The sequence below is a fragment of the Macaca fascicularis genome, chromosome 15 (genome assembly GCF_037993035.2).
Source record: "Macaca fascicularis isolate 582-1 chromosome 15, T2T-MFA8v1.1".
Classification (NCBI taxonomy): domain Eukaryota; kingdom Metazoa; phylum Chordata; class Mammalia; order Primates; family Cercopithecidae; genus Macaca; species Macaca fascicularis.
In genome coordinates, this window is record NC_088389.1 from 77610685 (window position 1) to 77633485 (window position 22801).

Sequence of the window (22801 nt, forward strand, 5' to 3'; positions counted from 1 at the left end):
CGCAGCCGCAGTAGCCGCTACGGCCGCTCCCACCCCGCGGGATCCTGGGAGTAAGCTTTTCCGGAAGGAGCGGCTCGGCGTCGGGGCTAGGCCGGTATTCTAGGCCCAAGCCCAGTCCCAGGCCTGTGTTCCAGGTCCTTGCTCAAAGACAGGTCGGTGGCCGCTGCGACACTCTAGGTACAGCGGAGGGCGCAGCGGGCCGTTCGCTGAGGTTCCCGGACCCGCCGCCGAGCGGGCCGTGGAGCCACAGTACGTGGCGGCGCCTCTTCGTTGCCCGAAGCGGAACTGCTGAAGGAGCGGCAGCGCAGGCCGGACGAGGTGAACCGGGTCATTTAACCGCCTTCAGGTGATGAATCATCTGTCTAATAATCAGATTTGAGGTCCACAGCCCTTTGTGGTCCTGCTACAGGGCGATTTTCAGTGGATGACTGACTGGCGTGGCCTGAGGGGTGCCGCAGTGGCTGCCTTCCCTTGATAAGGAAACGAGCTTTCTGTTCTTTGTGGACACCTCGTTGCCTGTAAAACATTCCGGTTATAACTTCTTTCTCCGGCTTGCATCTCTGTGCAAGAGGAAAGCTTTCACATGAAAGTGTCCCTTGGTAACGGCGAAATGGGCGTCTCTGCCCATTTGCAGCCTTGTAAGGCAGGAACCACACGCTTTTTTACCAGCAATACACACAGTTCGGTGGTACTGCAAGGCTTTGATCAGCTTAGAATAGAAGGATTGCTTTGTGATGTGACTCTGGTACCAGGTGATGGAGATGAAATCTTCCCTGTTCACAGAGCTATGATGGCGTCTGCTAGTGATTATTTCAAAGCTATGTTCACAGGTGGAATGAAAGAACAAGATCTGATGTGCATTAAGCTTCATGGGGTGAACAAGGTTGGTCTGAAGAAAATCATTGATTTTATTTATACTGCAAAACTTTCTCTTAATATGGACAATCTTCAGGACACACTTGAAGCTGCTAGTTTTTTACAAATATTACCCGTTTTGGATTTCTGTAAAGTATTTCTTATATCAGGAGTCTCTTTAGATAACTGTGTTGAGGTTGGACGAATTGCTAACACCTACAATCTCATAGAAGTGGATAAATATGTTAATAACTTCATCCTGAAGAACTTTCCTGCTTTATTGAGTACTGGGGAGTTTCTAAAACTCCCTTTTGAACGGCTTGCCTTTGTGCTTTCCAGTAATAGTCTTAAGCACTGTACCGAACTCGAACTCTTTAAGGCAGCCTGTCGCTGGCTAAGGTTGGAAGACCCTCGGATGGATTATGCTGCAAAATTAATGAAGAATATTCGATTCCCACTGATGACACCACAGGATCTCATCAATTACGTGCAGACAGTAGATTTCATGAGAACAGACAATACCTGCGTGAATTTGCTTTTGGAAGCCAGCAATTACCAAATGATGCCATATATGCAGCCAGTGATGCAGTCAGATAGAACTGCCATTCGATCTGACTCCACTCACTTGGTTACATTAGGAGGAGTTTTGAGGCAGCAGCTGGTTGTCAGTAAAGAATTACGAATGTATGATGAAAGGGCACAAGAATGGAGATCTTTAGCCCCGATGGATGCTCCCCGTTACCAGCATGGTATTGCTGTCATTGGAAACTTTCTTTATGTAGTTGGTGGTCAAAGTAATTATGATACAAAAGGAAAAACTGCTGTTGATACAGTTTTCAGATTTGATCCTCGGTATAATAAATGGATGCAGGTTGCATCATTAAATGAAAAGCGTACATTCTTTCACTTGAGTGCCCTCAAAGGACATTTGTATGCAGTTGGTGGGCGCAGTGCAGCTGGTGAACTGGCCACAGTAGAATGTTACAACCCAAGAATGAATGAGTGGAGCTATGTTGCAAAAATGAGTGAACCCCACTATGGCCATGCTGGAACAGTATATGGAGGCTTAATGTATATTTCAGGAGGAATTACCCATGACACTTTCCAAAATGAGCTTATGTGTTTTGACCCAGATACAGATAAGTGGATGCAAAAGGCTCCAATGACTACAGTCAGAGGTCTGCATTGCATGTGTACGGTTGGAGATAAGCTCTATGTCATTGGCGGCAATCACTTCAGAGGAACAAGTGATTATGATGATGTTCTAAGCTGTGAATACTATTCACCAACCCTTGACCAGTGGACCCCAATTGCCGCCATGTTAAGAGGCCAAAGTGATGTTGGAGTTGCCGTCTTTGAAAATAAAATCTACGTTGTTGGTGGATATTCTTGGAATAATCGTTGTATGGTAGAAATTGTCCAGAAATATGACCCAGAAAAAGATGAGTGGCATAAAGTTTTTGATCTTCCAGAGTCACTTGGTGGCATTCGAGCTTGTACACTCACAGTTTTTCCACCTGAAGAAAACCCTGGGTCACCTTCTAGAGAATCACCTCTTTCAGCACCTTCAGATCATTCTTAGGTCTAAGGTGTAACACCTTTGCAGTACATCATGGGTGATCTAATACTTCTTCAGTTGTATCTTCTTACAGTGATTGGTACAGTTATTAGATATAAAGGTAATTGATGTTATTCGTCTTGTTTGGCTTTTAGTATGTTTATCAAGTGACTAACAAATGCATTCTGAAGATGTATTTAACATAGCTAGCTGTTTTAACAAATGAGAAAAAAAGATGTAGAAAAATGTTTAGATGTCTTTTTGTGATGTTATATAAAATTGTAGATGACTGTGGTAAATGTGTAATTATGTCCATTATGCTTCAAAGTCGAGTTTTCATCTTTGACTCCAAAATGTCAGAGGGAGGTCACTGTAACCTAAAATTAACGAAAGGTTGCCCAGTATTAATACTAGTTACCTCCCTCTTTTCATAGTTTTTGATATGTCTGTCAACTTACTCGATTGTGTGGTTGCATTCAGAATATTTGAAGTTTCTTACGCAGACAGAAATAATAAAAATACTAATTAGGAAAAAACAGTATAGCACCAAACCAGTATTTGGTATCTCTCTCTAGAGTGAGCAAGAGAGGGAGAAAGGAGAAAAAAATACACAATACAAACATACATCCCTACGCACATACATACATATGTATACACACACATAATTTAAAAATTGGCACTTCAACGATGCTGAAATTGTTTTTAAATTGAAGTTTCTTTCTTCCACAAAGCAGCCGTTTCTATTCAAATGGGAATTCAATACCAGAGAATAAATGTTTATATAGTCATACTGAATTTAGATGAGGGCTACAGCATACTAAATCAACAACCAAATTTGTCATGTGACAAAACCATTACTTCATATGAAGCTTACGTTAGTTTTTTCTACTTGTATAGTTTCTGTAGAGTACTTTTACACAGATTGGTAAAGTTCAGGTTTCAGAGAATTGTTTTTGTGCAGAAAATTTAGGTTCTTTTTTCCACCTTTTTTGGTCAGTAAAACTTAATGAAAAAAGCAAAGAAAAAAATATTCTGAACAAAGCTATAGAGTTTTAAGTTCAGCCTCCCAACTTAGTCATTTGCGATTTGGGGTGATTGCCCTGGTGCTGTTCCAGTCCATGTGCATCCTGAGCTGTGTGAGCTGCCTCAAGGCTATGATCTGAGCAAGCAGGAGATACATTTTCTTCTGCATCAAGTGAGGAAAAATGTGCTTTTGGCCATGTCTCAAGGACAGGACCAACTTCAGATTCCCTAAGAAGCCAGCTACAGAGCCTCTGGAACATTATGGTCTTATGAGCAGTACTAATAGCAACCTCCAGCCTCTTCAATACCAAGGGTATCCCTACTGGTTGAGAACCACATGATAGTTTTTAATGGGACTTTTATCAGCAAATGGAGTTACAGGAATTCTCTGTAATGATTCTGAAGAGGTACTTGTCTGGAATAATTGTCTACCTGAAGAAAAAAATTTTATATATACATATGTGTATGTACACACACACACAAACACCCCTATACCTGGAAGATTGTCAGAGTGTAAATCAGGAACAACTTTATTGACAATCCCATAATAAAACTCAGGAACCAAGGCAAAATGAATTGGCTTCTAGGGGTCTGAACCTTACTGCCCATACAAGTGTTGATTCATTTTAATGCTTTTTATGATTTCTGCATTGGCAGAAATGTTCATATTTTATATTTTTTTTTAATGACTCAGTTTTTTATTACTAAAAATAGCACATTTGAGTACATTTGAAAAATATAGAAATTAGAAATTAACTTTATTGAATAAGCAAGAAGTGCATCCTAATCCTTTCTTGATTATTAATGAGGTTGAATATTTGTGTATTATGGATAGCTGTGTTTCTTTGATCAAATATTCCTGTCCTTTTGCCCTTCTGTTACCTGTTGGAGTTGCTTTGTTTTTCGTATCAAGTTATAGGATCTCTTTATATAATAAATGTAATTTAACTTGCATTTGCTTGCATTTATTTCTTCCCTCAATCTATTGTAGTTTTACAATGGCAACGCTGTTAATTTTTGAGATCAAATTTGTCTTTTTCTTTTTTTTTTTTTTTGAGACAGGGTCTCACTCTGTTGTCCAGTTTGGAGTGCAGTGGCACGACCTGTGCTCACTGAAACCTCTGCCTCCCATGTTCAGGTGGTTCTCCTGCCTCAGCCTCCCGAGTAGCTGGGATTACAGGCATGTACCACCACGCCCGGCTAATGTTGTATTTTTAGTAGAGATGGGGTTAGGGGATAAATTTGATATGGTTTATTTTTAATGTAGTATTTCAGTGCTTATTCTGACCTACCAAAGTGGTACTGCCCTGCTTCTATTTTGTACAAGCTTTTCCTTTTATTGAAACAAAATACTTTTTATTACGTCTTATGTCTGACCCTGGTGCTTCCTATTGAAATAAGTATTGCTTTACCAGGTAAACTGCTCTATCTATATCCCCCACCTCCAGCTTCACACACCCTGCCTCTCATTCGTTTACTTTCCCATATTCTGCAGTTGACAGTTCTCTTGGTATCATGCAGGTAGCTGACTAATGCTATGCTAATACAGGTTGAGCAGCCCTAATCCAAAAATCCAAAATGCTCCAAAATTTAAAACTTTTTGAGGGCTAACAGGATGCCTGCCACAAGTAGAAAATTCCACACCAGACCTCATGTGACAGGTTATACTCAAAACACAGTGAAGACTTCTTTGTTTCATGCACAACATTATTAAGCATATTATATATAATTACCTTCAGACTATGTGTATAAAACATATGTGATATATAACTGAAGTTTTAAGTAATATTGTTTAGACTTGGGTCCCTCCCCCAGGATACATCATGTACATGCAAATATTCCAAAATCCAAAACACTTCTAGTCCCAAGCATTTCAGATAAGGGATATTCAACTTGTACTGCTCATTAAACCTGGAGTTCGTTATAGAGAGAAATTTTAGGTGGTTGAAATGATTAAGTAGAGATTTATTTTCATAAGCTGGTAATTTTTTAAAGAAAGTTCAGACTGGAAAAATATTTAGAGGATAAAAACTAAAAGCACATAAAGCACTCTTAACATTTCTTGTTTTAGTTTTTCTGGTAAGTATTCAAAAATTAACATTTGCTAGCTTTTTTGGTATGTCTGTTATAGAAAGTACAGGAAAATAAAAGCAAACAAAAAGTAATTATCAGTGATTCCACATGCTGAAGATAATTTCTATTAATACTGAGTATATTATATATATATATACACATACATATGTGCAGGCATTTGTCAAATATTTTTCAAATATGCCAGACCTTAGGCTAAAAGCTGGATAATGAAAACAAATCCACCTTCCAAAGACACAGACTCCTATTATGACTTTATCTTATTTTTTAAAAGCTGTATAAAAAAATTGTAAGGTGGCCGGGCGCAGTGGCTCAAGCCTGTAATCCCAGCACTTTGGGAGGCTGAGACGGGCGGATCACGAGGTCAGGAGATCAAGACCATCCTGGCTAACACGGTGAAACCCCATCTCTACTAAAAAATACAAAAAAAAAAACTAGCCCGGCGAGGTGGCGGGCGCCTGTAGTCCCAGCTACTCCGGAGGCTGAGGCAGGAGAATGGCGTAAACCCGGGAGGCGGAGCTTGCAGTGAGCTGAGATCCGGCCACTGCACTCCAGCCTGGGCGACAGAGCCAGACTCCCTCTCAAAAAAAAAAAAAAAAAAAAAAAATTGTAAGGTGTTTTTTTTCTAATTATCAAATGCACATGTATTTAGAAAAACAGATTCCATTTTTACTCAGATAAATCCAGACTTAAATTTCTTTCCCAATTGCTAGAAGTAATATTTATGTAGTTGGCCTGCAATGCAAACACATTTCACTCATGTTCAGATTTTTGTAATCAAAGTTATTTTGTTCTCACTGTAAGGCAGTAAACTCCTACAGGACATTTTTAAACTACATAAATGTACCATAAAGAGAATTAAAATCAATGTGCCATCCCCAGCTCAACTGATTATAAACAATTGCTGAAAGATCGTGGGGTAAGCTTAACTCTCTAAAACTTCAGCTTTGTCATACATCTATCAGGTTGGGTGTGGTCAATAATAATTATATTTATATCAGATTTGTAAGGAAATAATATAAAGCGATTAGCATAAGATATGCACAGAAGCAGTCAGTGAATGATAGTTGTTACTAACAAAGTTGGGATTTTATAATTTTTGGCTTTTGCTTCATCTTAATGATTTTCAGACTATTTGAAAGTGTTCAGTGTCTATACTAAATATTTCATTCCATGAACATGCCATATTATTCCGTTTCCTTATGTGTAGATATTTAAATGTCTACCATAAATTTTCACCATAATAAAGCAAGATGTAATATTCTTACATAAAACTTTGCCCATATCTACTATCCTATGATAAATGTTAAGTAAAATCTGAATCATATAGTGTTAACTTTTTTAGGGCCTTAAAACGTATTTCCAGGATTATACCAATATGCATTTTTAGCGGAACTGTGTTCAGTAACTATTTCAAAGGAAATCTTTACAGTTCTAGTTATTTTACTGTTTGGATTTACATATCTTTAATTACTAGTTACAATTTCTTGTTTATTGAGCATGTGTATTTTTCATACATAAATCATTTGCTCCTGTCTTTTGCTTTAATTGTCCTCTTTGCTATAAATACTTTTTTATACTCTATACTTTTTTATTCAAGTTAATGTGATCAAATATGTTCGTCTCTTTTGTATGTTGACCTTTTGGTGGTATTTTTGTTTTTTTAATTTGGGGTGTGTGTGTAGTGGTGGTGGTTATTACATAGTACTGATGTGGTATTACTTGTTCTTGATCCTATAGCTCTATAGCTTTGTGATTACTAGTTCTTGACATGTTAGGGTGGCATCTACTGCTTGTCTCCTGTTCAAGTAGCTTTTCTTTTTAGTTAAAATGAGGATGAGTTTTTCCTTAAAATTAATAAAATTTCATTTTTATATTAGGATTAATCATTCTTTTTTTTTTTTTTTTTTTTTTTTTTGAGATGGAGTCTCACTATGTTGACCAGGCTGGTCTTGAACTCCTAGCCTCCAGTCATCCTCCTATTTCGGCCTCCCAAAGGGCTAGAATTACAGGCGTGAGCCACTGCACCTGGCTATATTAAAATTAATCTTTATTCTCTTATTTACAGAAAGGATTTGCCCACTTGTTTTCTGTGAGCCAAAAAGACAGTTTTTTTCCTTTGTAACATAGCAGAATTAGTGGGGGTTTTTTGGTCATTTTTTAATGCTTTCTTGAATAATTTTTTTTTATCATTAGGTAGTATAATTATCCCAGTATTTTATGTTGTTATTATTGATACAACTTTCTACCAGACTTTTGGCATAAAATCTAATGTATTTTTTCAAATTATCCAATTTTTCCATAACCACTTTTTGAGTATCAGCAATTCAGTAGAATTGCTGAATTTTTATGCTTTTAAAAAAATCATATAAAATCTTATAGGCAATCAATTTAGAGTATTTTTCTTCACTTCCAATGATCTTTTTTCAAGTTGAGTCTTTGAAATATACGTGTGTGTGTGTGTGTGTGTGTGTGTGTGTGTGTGTATTTCTGCTTTGAATGGAATTTTGTTATGTTCTGAACTCTTGGTAGAAGTAGGAAATACGTGGTTTTAGCATAATGGTTTTCTGTCTACCGACACTCATTGATTCTTCAGTTTTTTGGGTCAATTCTCATATTTTCACCTGAAGTAACCATTATCTGCATATTATAAAAGCCAATTTCATATTATTTGTTTAATATGAAACATTAAAGCATGGTTCATACTTCCAGCAAAATTATAGTAGTGACCAAGGAATTGTGTCTTATGTGTAATTTTAATAGGGGTAATTCTAGTTTTAGAATTCCTTTGTTACAGGGAAATATCCTTGATCTTGTTTATGAAGTTCCTCATTAATTAGGAGTCTTAAAAAATTAGGGTTGTATATCTTCATTACAAAATGATTTCTGTACCAGCTGATCCAAATTTTTCTTAGTACCATTGATGGGTTGAAGGAAAGGCTATTTCTTGGCTATGTGAACAGTGTGTCATTACCCATTTCTTCATTTATTTAGTAAAATTTGTTGAGATGACAATTTAATTTTTCTCATGTCAAATACTGAAGAAGAGTCTGTTTTTTAATTGTTTTCAACTTGGGTTAGAAAGCACTTTTATATATCGATGAGTGCATTGTCAATTGGTATACAGTTTAGAATGTAATTTGGCAAAAGTAGTAAAATGATCTTTCAAGTTTCATGCCTTTTGGACAGTAAGCATATTTCTAGAATTAATAAGTGACAGAAAATAAGCCAGAAATAGTCATCTCAGCATGATACTACTATTTGCTTCCTAATATGACCACACTAGACCTTCCATTAAAATGTTTTTAAATGGATTTTTAAAGATTCTTCCCACCTTAATTTTGATACTTTTATCTACATCCTCTAGTATTCAATTGTTGAGCATATATTTGAATGACTGGATGATGATTAGAATAAAAGACTTAGATATCCATTAAGGATGACTGAACACGTAACAGAACTGTTGAATTGTGCACATGAGCCAGATGCACTAGTACACAGAGTAGGTAGTTCCTCTGTAAAAGTCTCAGAGTGGCTGCTTTCCAGGGGCTAATGTTATTTTGCCATCTACTGGTTGAAATTAAGTCTTTGTTTAGCTAGATTACAGAAAATATATCTCCTTTATCAAAACAACAGTAATAACAAAACCCTGAAATTTTTATAGCACATGTGGAAGTTCAAAGTTGGCAGCTTATATAAATTACATAAGTGAATATTAAAAACCTTTGGTAATTTTTTGGTGTATGGTAGATCAAAGAGAAGAATTTTTTTATATTACTTAAAAATACAGATTTAAATAGCTATGACCTTTATTTTATTTATAAATTCATATACATTGAATTTTAAAATCTGCAACATTTCATCTGGATTCTAAGCATTCATACCCACTACTTGCTTTTTCCTTTGAGTGGATTCCCTATACCATTTTTATTTTTAGTTTTTAGCAGACAGCCTCATCACAAAGACATGTGTAGAATAAATCTTTTCAACAGCAGAAAGGATGTAATATGCATTATATCCAGTTATAAGTAAATATGACAACCTCATTTAAGAAATATTTATATTGGTTTGCTCGTGTGGGTATGAGGATCAAATCATGACTGCCATAGCCACATAATTTTCACCCGGCCAGCCAGAGACAAATATACATATGCATATACATGTGTTTGATGTAAAATAGCTTTTGGACCAGCTGATCCAAATTTTTCTTAGAGCCATCCATGGGCTCAAAGAAAGCCTATTTCTTGACTATGTGAACAGTAAGAATGGCATCAACTACCCATTTCCTTATTCTCCATGTTATTGTCTCAGAACAAAATATTCTTATACACCAAGCATTTTTCCCTCAAGATGGATGTATATAACAGGTGATCTCTTAATAGTGCCTCCTGAAGGATATCAAGAGTGCACATATCTTTTCTACATAAAACTGAAGGAGCAAGATTCAATTTCATGCAATCTTAGCTCAAGATGTGTATAAAGCTGTTGACAGCAACCAAGTAACCTAAACTTCAGAAGTTTTGTTGTCTAGAGCGCCTTCTCCAATTGTAAGTCCAAAGAGTAAGTCTAGCTCTTTACTGGTCCATCTTCAAAAAGGCTATTACAATACAGCCTTACAATCTCTTATAATGGAAGTTTATCATTCTTTGCTTATTTCACCCAAGTGCCAGTCAACAGAGTACATGTTTGTGTGTGGTGGGGATGGGAGGCAGGTCTAACTTCTACTGATTCAAACAGCTTTGTCTTACTTAAGGAGTATACTTTATCACTTAGAAGTCAAAAAATTCTTCCAGCCAGGAATTAGTGATCCATTAGAACTTATTTCTAATTCATGTTAAATCATGAACCAAAACATACTCAATATAAAAACCTAATTTGAGTCAGTGTAATATTTATTTCTTCATACTTCATTTCTACATACAAAGCAGTGTTTACTTCAATTATTTATTACTCTCTCCATCCTTCTCCAGATAAGAAAATCACAGATTTCACAAAACCTTTCATATATGTATATACATATACTTGAAGGCATCAGTTAACTCAAAGATTAAGGAAAAAGTTTTTGTTTTGCTTTTGTTGTTGTTTTTGTTGTTGTTGTTGCTGTTTGTTTTTTGAGATGGAGTTTCACTCTTGTCACCCAGGCTGGAGTGTAGTGGCGTGATCTCGGCTCACTACAATCTCTGCCTCCCCGGTTCAAGCGATTCTCCTGCCTCAGCCTCTGGAGTAGCTGGCATTACAGGCGCCTGCCACCACCCCTGGCTAATTTTTGTATTTTTAGTAGAGATGGAGTTTCACCATGTTAGCCAGGCTGGTCTCGAACTACTGACCTCAGATGATCCACCCGCCTGGACCTCCCACAGTGCTGGGATTACAGGCGTGAGCCGCCACCCCCAGCCAGAAAAAGTTTTCTAATTTTCAAGGCCTGACTCTACATTAATAATCCCTCCCATGCCCTGGACTAGCTGTACTTTATCCTGCAAGGGGAATAAGTTATGGATTCCATTGGTATGTCTATTTTGTTCACTTCTTGGGCTGCAATATCGACCCTTCCCATTCACCGTTACCACTTACCTAGTAGATAGTCTAGCCACTTACAACAGGTTCATGACTACCATTTGGGAATGCCTCTATGAGACCAAGGAGATCCATTGAAACTCAGCCCCCAAATCCAATGTCACTTTCCTTTTGACATCTGTAGTTTCAACATCTATCATAACCATGCCTACTCATTATCTGTAAAACACTCTTTCTACATTAAGGGATACTCTCACATTATGAATTCTAGTTGTGATTGTTTTAAAATATATTCACAGATTTTCTCATATTCTTTTCTTTCCTCCTTTGACTTATGTGTTGGATGCAGTGATTCCCATCTAATGAATACAATGAAACAATAGTGTTTAAATTATAGACTAGGTCATAAAAAATTGTGCACTTCCTCCATGTTTATCTCTTATCACTTCCTCCAGTACAGGCCAACTGCCATGTTGTGAGCACATACCACATAGCTCCATGGAGAGGCCCACGTGACTGTGATGAAGAGCTGAGACTCCCTATCAGTGGCCACGTGAGTGACCCATGTTAGAAACAGATACGCCAGCCCAAATAGAGCCTTCAGACAACTGCGGCCCCAGCTGGCATCTTGACAGCAACACATGAGAGATTCTAAGCCCACCGAAGCTGCTCTTGAATTATTGATTCACAAAAACTGTTAGGTAATAAATGTGTGTTGTTTTAAACCACTGAGTTTTTGATTAATTAATTATGCATCAATGGAAAACCAAATCACCAATGCAGGCAAAATAATGTACATTTCAAGCCTCCCTTGTAGATAGGACATGGGCACCAAGAAAAACTTGCCAATCTGGAGCACCTGCATGAGCTTTTGATCCTAAAGTGTCCACAAGAAGATATACGCTCTGCATGGTGTTTCTGTATTTGTTGGCTGAGTTGTTGACTTTCTATGGTGGAAAGTTCAGGTTTTAGGAAAATAAACGGCATCAGAGAATGGAAGTTCTTTCTAGTTCTTACTAGAGCAGCATCATCAACAGTGGGTTTTTATATCTGGACAGTTCTCTGGTTTAATTTTTGATATTTTTGTCTGGAGGCTTAGTCTACAGCTTGTTTCTATGGCATCCCAAAAATTCAGCAAGCATCTTAACACCTCTGTTTAGTCATCAGTCTTACATTCAGCTTTACTCTTTACTACAACCTAATAAATACCTTCCAAACCTGTTACCTATCTCATTGGGTACAATAACTCTGCCCTAATGGGTTCACTTCCCACCTTTCTAACCAGTATGTGCAAGCAAACCCCAACCCAGTTTTCAAAGGGCAGCTGTAAGAGTTTTCTAATATGTATTTGTTGACATCTATTCACTGCTTAAAACATCTCGATATTTCTAATTATCATTTCTGTGAATCATACTCCCATATTTGCTTGCAAAGCCTTTTACACCTGCTTCCTATTCTAACTTCTGCTTTCTCCCTCCCTCCCTTCTACCTCTACATATTTCTAAACCTTCTTCACTGTTTGCTCCTGCATGCACCCTCTGGCCACTACATATTCACATCTGCTGTTCCCTGTTTCTGACCCTTTGAACATCCCACATTTACTTGGTTAACTCCCACAGGTCCTTGAGATGCCAGCTTAGCGGTTACTTCTCCTGGATGCTTTCCGTGATGGAATCAAGTCCTACATGCTTCCAGAATCTGGTACTTTCCCTGTCACAGTCATTAGCATTACTTTAATCAAATGCTCACTTGCCCACATCCCACCAGACTGGAAACTCTGTCATTCCCTGAAAGCAGAGAATGTGTCTACTTTTTTTCATTGTAACTGGCACCATCCACACAGCCAGCAAATAAAAGGTATTTGCTACTTATTTGAAGTTTCAAGGTGGATGATTCTATATTTCACTTTAGTTTCTAGTTCATGCAACCGCTGAAACTGAATCAACAGTCATCAGATATGACTTCTCTAAGAAAGCATAAGTAAAACCGAATTCACTTCAGCTGGTATAATCTATTATAGTGAATTGTTCATCTCCTTCATGGCCCTAGGATTCCTACCTACCTACTTATTGTTTAGAACTGTCTTCTCAGGAAGAGTGCTCCACTAAAGAAAGTCAAGTCTTTATTTAACTTACCAATACATTCACAATGACAAGTAAATTGCCTGGAGCAGAGATATTTAAAACGATTTATGAATAAATGGAATTAATGTTCCTTTTGGATTTGAAAGCAGATTAAAGGTTTAAGGGCACTTTGTATCTCTTTGAGGGTTTGAGTAAGACCTGACTTTTACTGTAAAGATTTAAGTACCCTCTCCATCCCCATCAAACAAAAGAAATCAGAAGGCAAAGCTGACCATATTTATAAACAATAAATTTTGAAAATACAGCAATTATCATTGGATACATTTTAATTATTACGAGCTAAAAATGTAATTTCTCCCTATTCAAAAGTACAAGTTTGCCAGGTGCAGTGGCTCATGCCTGCAACCCCAACATTTGGGAAGCTAAGGTGAGTGGATAACTTGAGGTCAGGAATTTGAGACCAGCCTGGCCAACATGGCAAAAACCCATCTCTACTAAAAATACAAAAATTAGCTGGGCATGGTGGTGCATGCCTGTAATCCCAGCTACTTGGAAAGCTGAGGCATGAGAATCACTTGAACTTGGGAGGCGGAGGTTGCAGTGAGCCGAGATTCTGCCACTGCACTCCAGCCTGGGTGACAGAGTGAGACTGTCAAAAACAAACAAACAAAAAAGTACAATTTCTTCTTATTGTTGAAACACAATCTTACAAAAATGACTCAATACATTGAAAAATGAAGCAGAAAGTCTTTGAAAGAATATTTACAAGCTTGAAGCCACATTATCAGTAGATGAGACCCAATTGACTGATATTGGGTCTAAATATAAGTTTCCTTTCCAACCTCCTGGGATTTCCGATGAGCCTATTAACACAGAAAAGGCATTTATTGATTTTCCTTTCTTAATTTGCAGTCTGACATGTCCCAGGCACAACAGATGTGTTCTTTCTTTCTCACATAGAGACTGATTCCTTGTGAATACTCCTTCACAGCCAGGCTAGAATTCTCCTGCTCAAGGTCTCTTTGATTTCCTATACCCAAACAGGTCTCCAGAAATTCTAGCTACTGATCAAGCCCAGTAAAGAATTTCAGTTCTTTGTGCTGAAAACACTGGAGATCTGCTGGATCATCTGCAGGATCATCTCATGAAGAACATTGGTGGCCTGAGCCTTTTGGAATTTGGTGCCATGCAGCTGCTCCAGGGGAAAATTGAAAACATTCTTGTTCTTCAGACAGGAAGAAAAGAAAGAATCTCCCAGTTTGGTGCAGAAGTTTGAAGGTCACCTATTTATGGCAGCCCATGGCTCTGGGCTAGGCCACAGCTAAGGGTGCAGAGAGAACTGCAGAATATCATCCTCAGTGTCACTAGGGAAGAGTTTGGCAGGGTCATTGGTGGGATGCAGCTGGCTAGGTCATTTTGAGTCTTTACCCGCCTGTCTCAGCACTTCCTTGTTGTGAGATTCTTACATAACCAGATTAGGATTTTCAGTTTTTGTACTTATCTCAACTTTATTTCCACTTTGTTCACCTTCTCTTCTATTTACGGGTCTCAGATAATGTCATGACCTCAACACTTCTTTTGTATTATGACAATGGAAATTAAACACACTCAGAAAATGGCAGAACTCTCAATCTAATAGGATATACCCATCCAAATGAGACTCAACGTTGAAATAAAAGCCTATCTGAGTCTCAATCTATGTCTCTTTTAAAATTCTAATAATGGTACTTAGAGGTCTCATCTTGGACATTTTTACTTCTTAAACTGCACTGAAATACATGTTTCCTCACTTCTCTGCATTTCCCTTTTAATGAACTAATACACTGGATTTGATTTCTTCCACCTTTCTTTACAAGAGCCACAGCTCATAATCTGTAGATAACGGTGGCATAAAACTTGAAAACCCAGGGTTAAGTCATCCAGTTGTCTTTATTCTGTCACTAAAAATGTCTTACTGCATATATGTGACAGACAATAGGCTTGGTAATTTGGATTAAGAGATAAGTAAAACAGGATGATAACTACCCTCCATGGATTCAAAGAATGGCATTTAAGACATGATTGTGATTAATTAAACACTAGCATGCTCAGTGCAGCCAAGAGGACGAACTAAAAGCTACTAAAGAGGGAAATTGGGAGGCAGCAGAAACTACCACTTTCTGACAAAATCTGTGGCTCCTAGGAGCTTAAACAACATCAGGTTTTCGTTTCCTCTTCTGCAAAATTGAGACAATTTTAATAGTTGTCACATAGGAAATTGAAAAGATTAAATAAAGTTTGCAAATTACTGGCTGAGACTCTGAACATGGTAAATGATAGTTACCTTTAATTTCAATGTAATAAATAACATAATCCTGTGTATAGTCCACATTTCACCAAATCCAGACAAGAGAAGTTTTGATTGCAGCTCCCCTAACATTCCTGAGGTCTAACACATTGATGTCCCAAACTCTAGGAAAGGGGACTGTCTGTAAAACTGTGAAGGAGTAGAGCCCAGGTTTCCATTGTCAGAGTAGTGCCTTGCACAGAAGAAAAATTGTACAGCCCCTGTGAAGCTTGTTCCAGGGAACCAGTGTCTCAGCAAGTTGTGACAGAAAACGACTGCTCTGTGAATAGTATAAATAAATAAAATAATCCCTTTACTCAGATTCAGTTAGTTTCAAATCACCATTGATGATTATTTTTAGGCCCAAGTAAAAAATATTTTGTAAACCATTTTCCCAGTCTTTACAACTCTTTAATTCAACCCTAAAAGAAAAAGGTGATTTGAAACTAACTGAATATAGTATTATATAGTTACCTATAGATATATACAGAATATACACTTACATATTTATACATATTTAAATACATATAAATAAGTAAATATTGTAATCAGTATATATGTTATAATTCCATATAAGGTATATATTGAAGTATATACATTAAAATATACAAATGTATACATATTTTTGTACATTATATTTACATATGGATTTTTAAATGTACAAAAACATATATAAGATATATAAATATATATTCTTTTTTTTTTTTTGAGGCAAAGTCTCACTCTTTTGTTCAGGCTGGAGTGCAGTGGTCCTGTCATACCTCACTACATCCTCAAACTCCTGGGCCCAAGTAATCCTCCCACCTTGTCATCCCAAACAGCTGAGACTACAGGTGTGAACTACCACACCTGGCTAATGTTTTGTTTTTTGGTAGAGATGGTGTCTCCTGTTGACCAGGCTGGTAAATCCTGGCTGCAAGCAATCCTCCTGCCTTGGTCATCTAAAGTGCTGGCATTATAGATTTGAGCCACCACACCAGGCCTATATATTCTTTATGTATATTTAAAAACATATGCTTAAATTATGTATACTTTTGTATTTAATAATATACAAATTTAATATATTTTAATATATTAAGTATAATTTAATAAGCATATATTAAATTATATGATATTGTCAAAGTGTATATAGTACTTAAAGCTGTATATACTTAAGTATACATAATTATATTTACACATATTAAATACAAAATACATAATCTAAAAATGTAATATATATTTAATATAAGTATATAAACTTATGTTACATAAAATTTAAGTGTATATAAGCATATATATACACACATGTATTTCTGGAGGGAGGGGGATTGGAAATGGGACTATCTTGATTTTCAGCCATGGAAAAACACAATACTAAATTGAAAAAGCAAAAGAGAATATAGTCATGTATAAAAAATGAAAACATTTCCAGGCAAAAAATTTGGCCAAGGACTCAAATTGCAAAATCTTGGTTTATCTACCTGAAGTGGCATTCTATACTACATTCCATATTTTGGAAATCAAACTGAAATGGACACTACTATCACATGTAAAATGGATGGTGATAACAAGGTCATTCATATTTTCTGTGTGTGATGAGAACATAGAAATAATTACAGGATAAGGATAGGTAACTATCACGTCTAAGACACACCAAAAAATGAAAGGCTGAAGTCAAACTTTGCTCCAATTCTATGCTCACTTTTGCCAAATTACTTCCCACCTGTGCAAACACTTTTTTTTCCAACCCTTTTTCTTTAGTTCTATCCAGGTATTACCCATCATGTCAGCTCTGTTTCTCAAAGCAAGTGGGTAAAATTAACACAGCAGTAAACTCTGCTGGCCTACAACATAAAAGGTATCAAACAGCAGGCAAGTCAAGTGACTCAGAGCCTTTTCACATCTCAGTCCTCCTACTCTAATGCGCTGGACTCTCCTCGCTTCTCCAGAAGCGCTGCCATTTTCTCCTTTAGTCCCTCTAGTGAGCCCTTCTAGATGTGGTCTCCCTGAGCTCTGAGACTTAGCTTATTGGTTTCATTCTTATTTAGCTCATGTCTCTAGCCTTGTCATGACTTAGTCTTACTTAGGCTTGTGCCAAACAGAAATCTAAAGCCTTATGGATATTTGAACAAAAGGGTAGACATATGCTGAGCTTTTCAAGGAGCTACTTATTAATATATTACTAGGGTGAACAGAGTTTTACAAGTACATTTAAGTTTATGAAGATACGTTCTCAAGAAGACAAAACTAGTATATAACATATGTAAGTAAACTGAGGCCTTTCTTAATCATAATGCAGCATACCAGGCATAAGCAAATGAAGGAGAGGAAAAGGAGATGAAAAGAAGGACAATGCCATGCTTTAGGCGGGACTGTACTTAGAAAATATTGATCAGACTCTAGAAATCAGCTTTAGTTTTTATGGCCAGAAATATTCCACAAAGCATGTAAGAGCTGAGGATTGAGAGTCTAATTTTCTGGATTCCAGCTGTGGCTCCACAACTCAATAGCTCCCTGTGCTTCTGGGTTTTTCTTTTGTAAATGGGGAAAATAGTGCAACCTATCACTATCTGCTTTGGTTACTGATACCTCTAGCGACTAAATAGGGCTGGGTACATAGTAAATATTCAATAAATATGAAAAATGAGGGTATTCCTTATTAGATAAAATTAGGGTAGATTTTGTCAGTGCTAAGAACAATATCTGATTGATAAGAAACACTAAACAATTTAGCTACTTACTATTCTTTTTATTAATGTTATTTTTAGTATCTTTATTAAGTTTAAGGAAGTTTCCTTTGACATCATCTATTCCCTTTCTTCTTATTAATATTAAAGCCATGACAAGAAAAATGTTGATCTTCTGAGTTTATTTACCAGTGCAAAAATTAATTATTAGGGGTGCAAACAAATGGTAGATATTACAATGGCTTATGACCCTTCAAAGCTCCCCTCTAACAAAACCTTATCTCTTAGTACTTATGTTCTTTCATTGGATTTTCTTGTGTATCACATGAAGATCATTGACACCAGGGGAGAACTTGATGCAATTACACTTGTCCATTCTTCAGAGAGAATATTGTGCTTTCACAAATTTGCCTTTTTTGTGTACAACGTCTTGTGTGTGGTGTGTCTACCACAACTGTCAGTTAAGGCTGAATTCACCAAAACACCCACTGGACCAGTAATGATTACTTCTCTTCAAGCCCATTTCCTTATGCTACCTTTGATCTACATCCTTTTTATAATTTTGCTCCTGCTCCTTCCCATCCCTTAATGTCCATCTTGCCTGGGCTGAATGTAGCTAAGTTACATTTTGTCATTTTTTTCTCTAGTGGGATATTGTTGTCATTCTTACATTTTTATCATATTTACTTATACATTTGTTTTCTTTTTGTCCCAATTAATTGGTATGCAAAAAGCAACAACTTTTGATTCCTATAAAAAAGGAAGTGAGAAAGATATATGGTGTCTTACATGTTATATAGAACAACTGTACTGTCCATTTATACTATTTACATACCATTATTGATATTTAGAAAAAAGATGAGATTTTTAAAAACTCAATTAGGATTGAAATGTCTCAATGGAAATTTGAGACTTTAATGTCAATAAATTTTTTTTAATTAATTGAAGTTTTCTCGATTGTATACTGTCATTAGGGATGAAATTGCTCCCAAAGCTGCAAAAATCAATTCCTGGGGTTGTGAAAAAGTCATATATATTACAATGGCTTATGACACTTCAAAGCTTACCTCTAGCAAATCATGACTCTTTATTATTTATTTTCTTTCATTTGGGTTTTCTTGTGTATCTCATGAACAGCATTGACATTGAGTTCAGGGAAGATACACAAAATGAATGCAAGACCAGAGCTACCAACCTATGTGGAATAGATGGCTGCCATTAGTGGACTTTCTCTCCATTATTTGTTCAATCCCAAAGTTATACCACGAGATGTGTCCTCCATTGGCATATGGGCTGCTATTGGCTGTCTTACTGATGTAGGTTATGTTTGATCCTCAGTGCTTCTGAATGTGTGATAGACTTTGAGAATAAAATTATTTAATTCTACTAAAGTTATTCAACACATCAATACTTAAGTCAGGGCTGAAAAAAATTTGATTATACCTAGATGAATATCTAGCAGCCAGTCAAGTTTTAAATTATTTTCTGTATGAAGTAGAATTAAAAGTTACATACACTACAAATAAATATTGAGAAAATCATTTAATTATAAATAATTTTTAGCAGTTTTGAAATAATTTAAAGTGTTATATTGGTGTTATATATTTTTATAGATTGCAACTTTGTATATATAAATTATTCAATAATACTTATATCAGTAAATAAATTATACTAAAGGTTACTCAGAAAATTAAATTTTAAGGATTCAAGTCAAATGTCAGTAGCTTTAAAATTCAAATTTTAGCTTAAAATTTTTTATTTAGTTATTCATAATTCTACATTAAATTAAAAACCATATTTTCTACTTTTTCAAATGTATAAAATGCAGATATAAATGCAACATATAAATACATATACAATATATATGTGTTATTATCATGAGGGAATCAATTAGGTAAAATGATCTAGCCCTTGTGCCTGGGAGGTTGTCAGAGCAGACATCATGAGATCCTTCTCTTCATCAAGGCTCTGGAGGTAAGGAAAGGGAAGGCAATAGTGAAAAAAAAAATGGCTGAGAAACACTAGTCTAAGCCCACATAGAGAGTGCATAAAGGAAAGCAAAAACAGGAGTAAAAAGTAAGAGAGGGGAATTCAGAAAATGGAAACTAATATATTCCCTATTTAAGGTTATGCACAAAGCAAGGTCTTCAGAGAACCTAGAGCCCAAGGTACAGAGTCACCCATGTCAACAAGCCCAGCAGCATCTGCAACATCTGTGATGGCCTTGCCCTATTCTTTACTGATGGCCCTGGTGATGCTCAGCTGCAAGTCAAGCTGGTCTCTGGGCTGTGATCTGCCTCAGACCCACAGCCTGGATAACAGGAGGACTATAGTCCTCCTGGCACAAATGAGGAGAATCTCTCCTTTCTCCTGTCTGAACAACAGACATGACTTTGAATTTCTTCAGGAGGAGTTTGATGGCAACCAGTTCTAAAAGGCTCCAGCCATCTGTCCTCCATGAGCTGATCCAGCAGACCTTCAATCTCCTCAGCACAAAGGACTCATCTGCTGCTTGGGATGAGACACTCCTAGACAAATTCTACACAGAACTTTACCAGCAGCTGAATGATCTGGAAACCTGTGTAATGCAGGAGGTGGAAGTAGGAGAGACTGCCCTGATGAATGAGGACTCCATCCTGACTGTGAGGAAATACTTCCAAAGAGTCACTCTCCATGTGACAGAGAAGGAATACAGCCCTTGTGCCTGGGAGGTTGTCAGAGCAGACACCATGAGATCCTTCTCTTCATCAAGAAACTTGCAAGAAAGATTAAGGAGGAAGAAAAGACTCATTTATGTTATAACACAAGATGAATTGAATCAAATATTTCAAATGTTTTCACGAGTGTTAATCAACATCCTGTTCAGCTATACAGGTACTAAAGACTTACAGATGGCCATGCAGATGTATTTGCTTATTTAACTACTTATACAACTTAAATTATTCTTGCTCACATAGCATGTGCACCTTTATATTGTGAATTATGTAACAGGAATATGGTTTTTATATTTACTTAATGTATTTTACCTTGTTTAATAAATGTTTACTATAGAAAATTCTCTTATTTGTTTATTCTTTAAATGAAACCCTAAGCCTGATTTTGCAACCTGATAAAAGTATAGGTGGCACAATTCATTTACTCGCCATTATTATATTCAAGTTATAAGTAAAAATGGACTCTGTCTAAGCCAGATTATATGCTGCCTCAGGATATCTAGGAGAACATAACAAATACAGTTTTTGCTTTCTGATGTCTTTGATTTTTGTAGGGAAAAATCCCTACAAATAGTAATTTTACTTAATATCAGTTATGTTAAATACTATAACAAAAAGAAGGATCAATGAATTTCTCTCAGCAGAAAGTAGACTGAGGCATGTAAGGCAATAGAAACTAATGCAGAGATATCCTCTATAAGTTGACTGGTAGAAATCTATGTGCAAATGTGCACTGTCAGTTTGTTATGTGAATTTGCAATTTACAAGAAATGCAACTGGGAGAGGTTCATAGGTGGTAACTGAAAGCACAGAAATGGAGGTGATCATGTGGGGAGAGAGTGTAAAGGGAGAAAAGTACTTAAATTTGGTTCTGAGAGCCTTCAACCCTTAAAGGAAGGGGAGAGAAGAGCCACAAAGAAAACAAGTGGAATGGCCATATGAGACTATGGACAATGAGAGAGAAAGGTGATGAAGCATATTTAAGAAAATAAACATGCTTAGAAGAGTAGTCACTGGATTCATGAAGGGTGTGGATTGAAACTACCCACTGCAATGGAAAAATAGATGGCACTGGCAATTGCAGTGACAGCTGTTTTGGTAGATTTAATCAGCAGAAACCATAATGAAGAAGGTAGAAGTGTAAATAAGAGAAGGTAGGGAGAGAAGAAGGAAATAGGATGAAATCTTGAAAAAACGTAGGTTATTTTTTCTGTACATAGGTTTTCCTTTTCTGCAATATTTTTTCTGGATAAATTTCATAGAATTGATGTAGTGACAAATTATATGATATGCTATATATACTTATTATAAATCATGACATTCAATAACTTATAATTTATTATTATTTTAATACTACATTGAATATCAAAGCTGCTCAGTTTTTGTTAATTTGTTGGGCTAGAATATATGACTAATTCAATGAAAATATTACATTAATACTGTTAATATAATAGTTACTGGAATTATTGGCTTTATTAATTAAGTTACTTACATCATTGATTTACTAGTTTTACTGCTGCTCTCTGGTGGATGTAGATACGATAAGAATTCTTTTATATTGGTAATTGGTAATTTTATCAGATTTTATGAATATTGGAGTCTTATATTGATCCCAAAATAACCAAATTACTATAAACATTACTGATAAACTTCCTTCACAAAAGTAAGAAATTGCATCAAAGAATCTCTTTCCCAATATACAGTGAAGAAAAAAAATTGGTCAAAACCAGTTGAAAATACAGCATGAACCATAGAAATTCAGACAGCAAGAAAAAGTTCTGTGTAATTCATGAGTAAAAGGAAATTTAACAATTTGCACAGAGATCCTGAATACAAAACTGACAAAATCACCTGTAATTTACATGAAAGAATTTGACATTAAAATTTCATTCTGCTTAGACGTAAGTGTGATGTTGATCAAGGCGTCTAATCTCTTTGAGCCTTAGTTTTCTCATAAATAGAACTATTTA

At 36.3% G+C, this 22801-nt stretch overlaps 2 protein-coding genes across 11 annotated transcripts; both read left to right on the forward strand.

Moving 5' to 3' along the window:
- The first annotated feature begins 38 nt into the window (after positions 1-38).
- KLHL9 (kelch like family member 9) lies at positions 39-21172 on the forward strand. 10 transcript variants are annotated; one of them, XM_065530462.2, is made up of 4 exons: positions 39-2534; positions 11497-11742; positions 12661-12742; positions 14170-21172. In XM_065530462.2, exon 1 carries the CDS (start codon positions 584-586, stop codon positions 2435-2437), a length of 1854 nt encoding a protein of 617 aa, XP_065386534.1. In that variant the 5' UTR covers positions 39-583; the 3' UTR covers positions 2438-2534; positions 11497-11742; positions 12661-12742; positions 14170-21172. The 10 variants fall into 10 exon arrangements, with proteins under 10 accessions (XP_065386534.1, XP_065386536.1, XP_045229257.1 ...); XM_065530464.2 differs by having other exon boundaries at positions 11497-11594; XM_045373322.3 differs by lacking the exon at positions 12661-12742.
- LOC135967426 (interferon alpha-6-like) lies at positions 39-21172 on the forward strand. The gene is given in 5 exon segments (XM_065530468.1): positions 39-346; positions 11497-11742; positions 12661-12742; positions 14170-20565; positions 20567-21172. Coding segments are annotated over 2 exon segments (738 nt in total). The 5' UTR covers positions 39-346; positions 11497-11742; positions 12661-12742; positions 14170-20299; the 3' UTR covers positions 21039-21172.
- Positions 21173-22801: the final 1629 nt, after the last annotated feature.

Coding starts and splice junctions, on each gene's coding strand:
- KLHL9 (XM_065530462.2), top strand. CDS start 584: ATGAAAGTGTCCCTTGGTAACGGCGAAATGGGCGTCTCTGCCCATTTG.